Source organism: Urtica dioica, chromosome 7 (assembly GCF_054948205.1).
Source record: "Urtica dioica subsp. dioica isolate 48M chromosome 7, U.dioica_male_clone48M_v1_H2, whole genome shotgun sequence".
Taxonomy (NCBI): Eukaryota; Viridiplantae; Streptophyta; class Magnoliopsida; order Rosales; family Urticaceae; genus Urtica; species Urtica dioica.
The window spans coordinates 30,568,742-30,579,125 of NC_142762.1; the positions used below are offsets into that span (position 1 = coordinate 30,568,742).

The following is a 10,384-nucleotide window of genomic DNA, read 5'->3' on the forward strand; positions in this document are numbered from 1 at the left end:
AGTCCACTCGTTGAGTGAGAGAGACTCCATCAAACTACTCATAGGGAATGGACTACGACTGCTGTTGGACAATACTATGTAAGTTTAATTTAATTTTCAGTAACACTTCATGTTTTCAATTAATGTAATTAATTTTGTAACTATTGTATGCAAGCCCAGATTGTAGATCAGGTATCTGATATACGACGACAAACTAAGGCGCAAGGGAAATCCCCGCCAAGACGCTATGGAGGAGGTTGCCATGACTATTGTTCTTGGTACACGATGTGATTGAGCTACATGGATAGGTCCATTGATCCCTCGTTCGGATCTGCTAGAAGTTCAGGCTCACGATATCGAGGCTGGACCTTCATCAGCTCAAGTCCAGGGGGACCCCGCGTGAGAGGAAGAGATGTCTATGCTCCGGGAAGCAGTGATAGCCCTATCTGGTGTGTTCGACGCATTGTGTAGAGGAGCGTTTGACCCAGAGGTTGCGTCGAGTTTGAGCCAGATTGCGAGCCGTTACAGGTCACCGTCATCGAGCACCCCGCATACATCCGAGCTTACTCCAAAGGCACGACGCCGAGGGTCACCTGAGGATCCTCTATTGTCATGGTCTCGAGCAAGTAGAGGAAGTCCTAGCCCCAACTCTGATGAGCCCGGATACGGACCAGGTTGAAGACGACGCGCCTGAGGCGGACGACATTGAGCCCAAGGATTCGAATACCATTACCGATACCATACCGAGACTCACATTTTGTTGGGTTACCGGGAGATACCCTTGATTTACCGGGGTATCCAGTACCGAGGTATCCAGTGAGAGTAAGGGTAAACCGTACTGGTGAACTTATCGTTACCGACATGGTTTACCGGAAAATATCGGACTTGCCGAAAGGGTATCCAGAAAATAAATATTAATAATAGTTCATACACAACATAAGATAAAAATGAAATAATATACGATATCTTTATTAGATTATAACACAAGCCATATATATCTTAATAATAATAATAATAATAAGATGTATTAAATATTATTAATATCAAATCTATTATATTTAAATATTTTTATCAATTTTCTAAAGTTAAATTATCACAAATGATATAATTTGTATTTTATATTTGATAAGTAATTATTATATTGTTAAATAATTAGATAAAAATTAAGAGCTTATAATAATTAAATTTGTCAATGTGAATAATACTAAGCAAAGTTAAAAAAATAATAAAAATTAATGAATAAAAAAAAATACAAGAATGAAGAATAAATAAAAGGGAACAAAAACGAAAACCTTATATATATAGTAACAAATCAAGTACACTTTATTTATTATATATAAAGAAAAAAACAAATAAATAAAAACGTAGGCTGATAAGTAGCTATATTAAATATTATATTATATTCAAAGCTCAAAAGTAACGTACACAATTCAGCTTTTTAAAAAAAAAAAAAAGAAAAAAAAATTAAGTTGGCCCAAATTTACTCTATCTTCCTACTACTTCGTCTTCTTCCTCACACTTACCTTTAAAATCACCATTAAAGCTCTGCAAAAATGAAAGTGATGAAGTCGGAAAGTGTTCGAAACTCGCGAAATTTGGCCGTGTTCGGAAAGCGGTTCGCTTCCCGTCCGGTTTACCCCGATTCCCCGGAAAACTCCGGTTTTGTAAGGAACCGTACCGGAACTCCTCCATTTTTCGGTTCTCAGACGGGAACTAGTCAGTTCCCCCGAGATTTTAAACCTTGGTTGAGCCTAGTTATTTCTTCTTTAGACATTTTATAATGTTCAGACACATTATATTTCATTTTTATTTTGTTTAAACTTTTAATTAGTTATATTAATACGAATTTTGGTATAAATGAAACTTTTACTTTCATGTTTTTAAAAATTAAATTAAATTAAAAAAACAGTTTGATAGAAGCGACAATACGCTTCTAAAGTTGCTTCTAAATATTACCTGCGAAATGATGTGAAAGAATTAGAAGCGACAACCCCCTTCAAATGTCACTACTAAACCCTTCTCGCCATTTCGGGGGAGACATTTTCGGCGCCAATTTTTTTTATTGTAGAAGCGACTCTAGAGGCGACATGTCGCTTCTAAAAGTGTCGCTTCTAATTTTTAGAAGCGGCTTTGTCACTTTTAAAGGCCTTTTTTTGCAGTAGGTTTTTTTTTTTTTTTTTTTTTTTTTTTGTCTTTTTGTACGATATTTTAGTATTAATAACTAAGCATAATATCGCGATATTTTCAATTATCGGCGATATAGAGTGATATTAAACCGATATATTATAAAACGATAACGACTATGTATGATATCTTACAGAGACATTCGAGAAAACAAAATATCGGCGATATATAGCTTGATATCGCCGATTTTTTTCCTTGGGTGAAACTACTTGTTGAACAATTGATTGTTTTTAGCAGGATTAATTAAATCAACAATTAAACAATCAATCAAACAGATAAAGGATACACGAAATTGGTAACCCTGTTCGGTATAAATAACCTACTCAAGGGGACTGATACATCCGGTGGTGAAAAAGGTCCACTAGGACTTAGGTTTGTAGACTAATTCTCAAACGCCTAGCTTCTTTGACTTCCCAAATGGATGACAATCTGAGATCCCCTCATATCAGAGACTCCCTCTCTTTTTGACACGACTCTTCCTCCCTAAGATCGCACGATCCTCTCTCGAATATCTCTCAGCGTATCAACGTAAAACACGCACTCATAATCTCTGTACAAATCGTGGACAACAGGAGCTAGTTCCTTGAACCAGTTGTCGATGAAGATCTCCTAGCAGATAATCTGGTTCAAGGTTAATATTGGCATGAATTGACCTAAAAGTATCAATTGACCTAATGAAACCCTAGAGGGGTTTTATAGAGGTCAATAACAGAATCTCCGCGAATTAGAACAATCTGAAAACCAAATCCGATCGTACCTCCATGATTTTTTGGAACTAAAAACTCAATATTTTTAGTTCATTCTGTGCTGGAGAAAATTGACGAAAGCAACCTAGATCTTGAACTTGGTTGAATAATTTTTGCAACTTCGGCTCGAATAGGTGTTAAAATTTATTTTGCCAAACTAAAACTTATGCAACGGAGGATCCAACAAACAAATTGTGTGATTTCATGCAAAACTGCCACTTATAACATACTACCAATAGAACAATTACTAATAAAGGATATGTTTATAACATCAAATTAGAGTAACTTTCTATTATTTAAATCTAGCAACTAATCGGTAAAAAAATTTAGGGCTACAAAAAAAAGAAAAAAAAGAGAGAGAGACGTTGACCATGTGAGCCGAATTACTATTTAATTAACTTTTTTTATATATATATATAATATTAAGTATGATATAATTTTCATATTGGAAGTGACTTAGTTGATAATAACTTTCTTAAAACATAATACTTTCTCACACTTTTAAAGAGGTCAACGAGTTTTCAGCTATTTTCTATGAAATTTCACATTATCATTATTACTGCTGTACCAATAGTTAACTTTCACGTGCCTCCGGTATAAATAATACCTGATTAAAGAATATATATATATATATATATATATATATATATATATATATATATATATAATTCGACCAGATCATTTTTAAAACAAAAATAATTATGTAAGCTACGAGGAGGACGAGTAACTCAATTGGACTAATCGACTCTTTTAGTTCTTAATACTTAACGGTTAGATTAGGAATTCAACTGTATACGAACTATATGGCAATGGCTTCATAATAACTAATGGGCCTTGAAAATGTACGTTGGTTGGTGCTATGTGAGAAGAGTCCATTAACGACACTTCAACACCAATTTCACCAAACATTTGTATGCTTTCACATCACTCATATCAACTACATTTTACTTGATGAACTACCCCCATCAGTCGTACATGCATGTTGCTAAATTTATGTTTATTGACCAACATAAAAATTAAATTTATGTTTTGTAAAGCAATTTTCAACCTTCTTTTTTTGCTGGAATATTTTCAACTGTCTCAAAATATGTAATCAAATTGGTTTTTAGGAGCCATCCAAACCGAACATATCCACTAGCGGAGCCAGAGATATTGATGTGCGTTGACAAAAGCATTTAAGGGGCATAACTGAAATAAAAAAAAGACTATAATAGAATAATTTATATACAAAATATTCAGAAGTTGAGAGGAATGCCTCTTGTATTTCATGGTCCTTTAGATGAACTTCCAAACTTTCGACGAAATATCATTTATACGATTACGACCTATGTAACCTTATTTATTTATTAAGGTAGAACGGTTTCTCCATGTGATAATTAATAATTAATAAAAACGGTTCTAATCATGTTATAGCAACATTATCAAAAGCTTGTTTACTTAAATCTTGTATACAAAACTGAATTGTCGATGTTTTTACCCATAAACATGTCATTTTACCCTACACTAATAAGGTTACGTAGAGTACTTGGTTACGCGAAACGGCCATGTGCAAATTTTCAAATTATGGAGACTATTGGTGCAAAGATAAAAAGAATTATAGCGACCAATATACCATAAATTTTAGGACCATAGAGGTGCGAATAAGCCATTGAGATATAATATATTAATGAATAATATTGTTTTCTAGCTAGCAAATAAAAAATAACTGTTTTCTTAAATAAATAAAAAACCTATATTTTTAGGGTTATTAAGTTATATAGGCACACGGATATAGTGGATTGAGATATAGCTCACCTTTGGTTAATTTCTTGTAAATAGCCAAGTAAACTTATTAACAAATTAATAGAAGCCTTATTTAACACAACCAAACATATATTTTAGGTAGTTAATTGGCTGCCACGTACGCAAGTTGGCTATTTACAAATTATTTACCAAAAATTGGTTAATTTACAATTCCTATAGTTTAGGTGGCTTACGTAGCCAATTTTTTGATATTTTTATATAGCATGCAACAATAGCCTTTTCTAAACCTACTATAAAACCTAACTTCCTGGTGATCTCAATGAAAAGCAACTTTTGTTTTGTTTTGTTTTTATAACAACCCAACTACTAGTTTGCACGACTGTCTTTGGCGGGTTGAGAACTTATGATAATTTTAAAACCTTTATGACGAGCAAGATTAAATTGTCGAGCGTTTTGAATTGAGTCAGACCGACCGACTCTAATCATGCTCTAGTCCTTATATGATGTCAAACGCTAAAATCAAAGTAAATTAGAAAACCAAAATGTGGATCCTTTTTTTTATTTTTTTTTAATATTAATGAAACTAACTATGAGTTGAAGCTAAAGTAATGTACATGTTGCAGTCAAATCTTATAATTGATAAATTTCCTTAAGAATTTATTATTAGGATCATAATACAAATCTTCAGTAGAACACGATAGTGAGCGAAACTTATCTCTAAGACGGAATAAATCTTACGTACACGAGGATTTTGGGGGCTACACATGTAAAAGCAACAAATACTTATGTACAATTAGTCATAAATCAGAAAGGTTAAATAACAATAAAATCTTATTTTATATTCTCTGACAAGGGCTTTCCCATATATTACTACAAAAGCTAGATTTACATTCAGTCTGATGAAGTGTAAAACTTTTTTCAATTTGCCACACGGAGAATAATTAATACTAAATTTCCGCCTAAATTGTAAATTTGATGTACACTTGCTTCTTTCATTTAGTTAAAGATGGAGCGATGAATATTTTGTTGCGGTAAATGTGCATAATATATTCTCAATTATGAATCTAGTATCGAATATAAATCTTTATGCCTACATTTTGGATTTTTTTTTAATAATAATTCATTGTAATTCTCTCTTGACATAAAATAGTATCGAATCTTTTAGGGAGATATCTAAGAATTTTTCTCACAAGCTTCTTTGCTAGCACATTTTCTTTGAGAGTGAAAGACTCATTAGCAACATCATATAAATTAATTTTGAAATTAACAATAATCGCTTTGTCAAGCATCTCCAGATTCTTGAATTTGACAATGTAAAGTTGTAGTCTTGGAATACGAACTTTAGAAGTTCTTTCATAGCATCTTCAAGAATTATCCAAGTGTATTTAGCACTGGTGCAAGTGTTAATGAAGCAAAACACATTTGTATTCTTATTCGATCCATTATAAATAGCATCGGGAGCACATGTATTTCCAAGAGCATCTTTAGTGGAATCCGAGTCCTTCTCGGGTTTCAAGGTGATAGTACCATCAACAACTTTGATAGTTGGAGTAGTCAATGGTGTTCCACGTCTTCTTGTCAAATGTTTTTTTTTAGAAACACACTCATCAAGCCTTCCCATTGGCATAGTTGTTCTATCAAGCGCTCGAGGTTAGATAAACAATCTGCACCAGACAAGATACTCCGTTAATGAAGAAGAAAATTATAAAAAATGTATAATAAAGACACAATGCTGTTAACCGAATTTGGGGCAATGTTACCTATTTTGTGGTTCAGTGGAAAAGAAATTCACTAGTTTATAGACCCTGTCGGTTTTATCAAGATGAACGAATAAACGAGACAAAAAATGAAGTCATAAAGAATTGTTAACTGAGTTTGGTACATGTCACTTATATCGAGAGAGTTGTGGCACAGTGAAAAGAAAATTCACTAATCAATAAGTAACCAATATAATATACACACTGATCTTAACTCAATGATCACATGTTCATAGTCATTTTTTTATTATTACTCGTGAATTTCAAGTAAGACTCTCTTTGAATATGAGATCTCATCACTTCTACTCAAACACTCATTCAAGTGTTTTGAACTCTCAATTACAAATGTCGTGAAACAAAACTCTCGAATTACAAATTCAATAATCTTTGTTACTCACAAATAAGCACGGAGAAAAAGATAAATATTCACGCACACACTTACCAAATATTTTTTACAGGTCAACGTACTCGGTAAAAACCTAAAAAAAATGCGTGAAAACTAACCACTAAGGAAGGACATAGTCTCTCTCTCTCTCTCTCTCTCTCTCTCTCTCTCTCTCTCTCTCTCTCTCTCTCTCTCTCTCTCTTTCTCTCACTCTCTCTCTCTCTCTCATAGTGCTTGATCAACTAGATGATTCTTTAGACTTTCTTGACCAAAATGTGTATAAGATATTTAGAATGGATCTTGCTTAGGACAACTTTCAACGAGCTAAAACTTTCCAAAAAGATTGGATTATATTATCTTTTGAGAGATCTGATTGTAGTGACCAATATATCTCAATATGTTGCAAAAACATATTGAGAGACTGAGACATCATGCTGAATTTTTATTTATTTATTTATTTATAATAAATGTAATAACATTGTGAAATAAAGATGCATATGACATACTATTTACTTACTAAAAGTCTGTATTTATTGATATAGTCATTGCGTTCTTCTTGTGACTAGATCTCAGAGAGAGAAATATAGAAACATCTACAAAAAAACACACACATACGCCAGTGCAGTTTCTAGACTCAAATTTTAACAAATTAGGTATATGAAAAACTCTCACGACCACTTTTATGCCATATATAATTTTAAGATGCTTATAAATGGGGATGAGAATTTGACCCGTTATCCGCGTTCCGGTCCATTATCCGATTTTATCGGGTCGGATAATACCCACTAGGACAAAATGGAGCTTTAGACGCGACAAAAGTCGTGTCTAAAGCCCCAGAAGTCGCGTCTATATGAGCAATAGACGCAACTTCAGACGCGAGTGTAGTCGCGTCTTTATGTTCGTGTCTGTTGGTAAACAGACGCGAGAAGTCGCATCTGTTGGTAGACAGACATTCAGACGTGAATTTTGTTATTGGCTCAAACAGATGCGAGAAGTCGCGTCTGTTGATAGACACGACATAATTCAGACGCAACAACTTGCGTCTAAATGTCAATTTTGTTGTTGGCTCAAATGCTTCCCGCCTTTTGGGGGGAGAGATACAGACGCGACTTCTCGCGTCTGAAGAGTTTTGTGAAACTTCTACAGACGCGATAAATCGTGTCTAAATAATAAGTTCCCGCCAGAAAGCGGGAAATATTTTAGACGCGAGAACTTGCGTCAAAAATTTTGGTTTTTCATTTTTTATTAATTTGTATAAATTATTTTTTGAATTAATTTAAATTATTAAAAAATGCATATAAATTAATAAATATGATATCATAAAAGTCATAAATATTTCATAAAAACTAATATAAACGTCATACATATGTCATACGATATTTATATGATATACATAACAAAATAATACAAAATATCAAAGTCTATAAGATGCACATCTACGTCTCGGATCCTCTTGGTCGCCCTCCTTCAGGTCCCGCTCCTCTCCGTGCTCCAGATCCTTTGCCCTTTGAGCTCCTTTTTGTTGTTGTTTTCCCTTTACCCTTCTGAGCGGAACGTGTCACTGATGGTGGATCAGGAGTAGTCTGAGTCGGACGTATCACTGATGGTGGCTCAAGAATCGTCTGAGAAGATGTCTGCGGTGAATGCATCCTTGCCTGCGTAGGAGTCTGCTGTGAGGCAGTGCTACTCCCTGGCTGAATCGACGGACAGAACTATGATACCATCTGTGCTACGTCGGGAGGTAAGACTGGAATCTGCGTACCAGGAATGCTTGCAATTTGAAGGTTTTTGAGGAGCTCTCCTAAGAAACTCGACATCGATATCAGTACTCCTGGCGGGCCTTGTGAAGCAGAAGAAGAAGCTTGACTATGTCGATTCGTTGCGCATTGATAGCCGATCCTCTCGGGACAATCGAGCCAATCTTCGGAAGATGATCAGACCTAGCCCCGAGAACCTCACGCATATCATATCTCTCCCACGCCTTCAAGTCTTCTGGTAAACCTTGGTCAGTGGCCTGCCGCCTTTGCTCGTCGACGAGCGCTTGCATCCTACCTTGTACGTGTTAAAAATAGAAATTTAAATTTGTTAACGAAATAGATGTACCTGACTTTATCCGTACCCGTTGTCACTTCCACTTATAAAATTTATCGTAACTTCGGAGACATTTAGAACAATTTATATAATTAATTCCATCTTTCCATATTCTAGGTCAACTTTCAGGATATAAATATGGCAATGAATAAATTTCTTATTAATTATTTGTAAGGTAAACAAATAGGGTAATGTAACTGGCACGAGTTGTTGACTAAAAACAATCTAAGAATAAAAAATTAATAAATGGCGCTAAATGTACAACTACAACATCGTATTAATTAATAATTTTTCGCACATCACGTCTATAAAGTATTATGCAACGCATGTCCTGCCTTACCTTTTATATTATTATAATAATAATAATAACAGAAGCATATATGCCTCCTAATTTTCGAATTCCTAATTTTCTTATCTATATCTTGCAGTTCTTACTCTGACATCAAATTTGAATCTCTCTCTCAGTCTCACACAGTCTCACACACACACAAATGGACAAAATAATTTCAACAGCAAAGTGGGAAGGCAAAGTGAGTGAAAAGCTATGTAACGCGAACGCAGATGAAGTATGGCCACTTCTCACAGACTTCTTCAACTTCCATAAGTGGTTTCCCTCGCTGTCCACGTGTCACGGCGTCCACGGAACCAACGGTGAGGCCGGCTGCATCAGATTCTGCTCCGGCTCTTCCATTCCATCATCCAACGGTCGAGGCGGGCCCGCCTCCTGGTCCAAGGAGAAGCTCCTGGCCGTCGATCACGCTGACCGCGTCCTCGTCTACGAGATCGTCGACAGCAACATTGGCTTCGAGTCCTACGTATCAACGGTCAGGATCATCCTGGACCATCCCGGGTGTGAGATCGAGTGGTCCTTCACCGTCAATCCAGTGGAGGGCTTGGTGTTTGATGATCTTGTGAATAAGTACCAGCTGGGGTTGCACCGTATGGTTCAGCGAATGGATGGCCATTTTCAAGGTTTAGTATAATTTAAATGTTGGAAATCGTCCTTTGGTGCGTTATGTTACTAGTGTGATTTGACATATCCAATTTGAAATTGGCATGTTTGTTGTAATAATAGAGTATTCACGGTGGAATAAGTTTTAGTACGTTGTTGCTTGCGTTATGCGGATAGTGCGATTCGTCGTATATCCATCATCGAACTAATTCCTAATTCCTGCGTCGATCGAACTTTGTAGTGTATCTTCTAATGGGACGGACTTTCTTCAAATCTTCACATTTGGCCACTTAGGCCTAAGCCGATGGGAGTTGGGCGAAGTCCAGCACCGACGCGTATTATCTTATTGGGAATTTTAATCGGTTGTTTAAAAAATTAGAACACTTTCTTCTTGAAATAACAATTTAGCATATTGTTATATATATAAAGGAGAGAAAAGGCTGCTCTCCTACGAAACGATGTTCAATGAAATGAATAGTGTTTTATGAATTTTTTTTTTAAGAAAAAATAAGAGATTGGACCCTAAACATAAATAATATTCATTTGT

General features: G+C 35.1%; 1 protein-coding gene across 1 annotated transcript; it reads left to right on the top strand.

The window, feature by feature from the left end:
* The first annotated feature begins 9,355 nt into the window (after positions 1-9,355).
* LOC149390763 (lachrymatory-factor synthase-like) lies at positions 9,356-10,011 on the top strand. The gene has a single exon (XM_089621184.1). It carries the CDS (start codon positions 9,377-9,379, stop codon positions 9,866-9,868), a length of 492 nt encoding a protein of 163 aa, XP_089477310.1. The 5' UTR covers positions 9,356-9,376; the 3' UTR covers positions 9,869-10,011.
* The last annotated feature ends 373 nt before the right edge of the window (positions 10,012-10,384 follow it).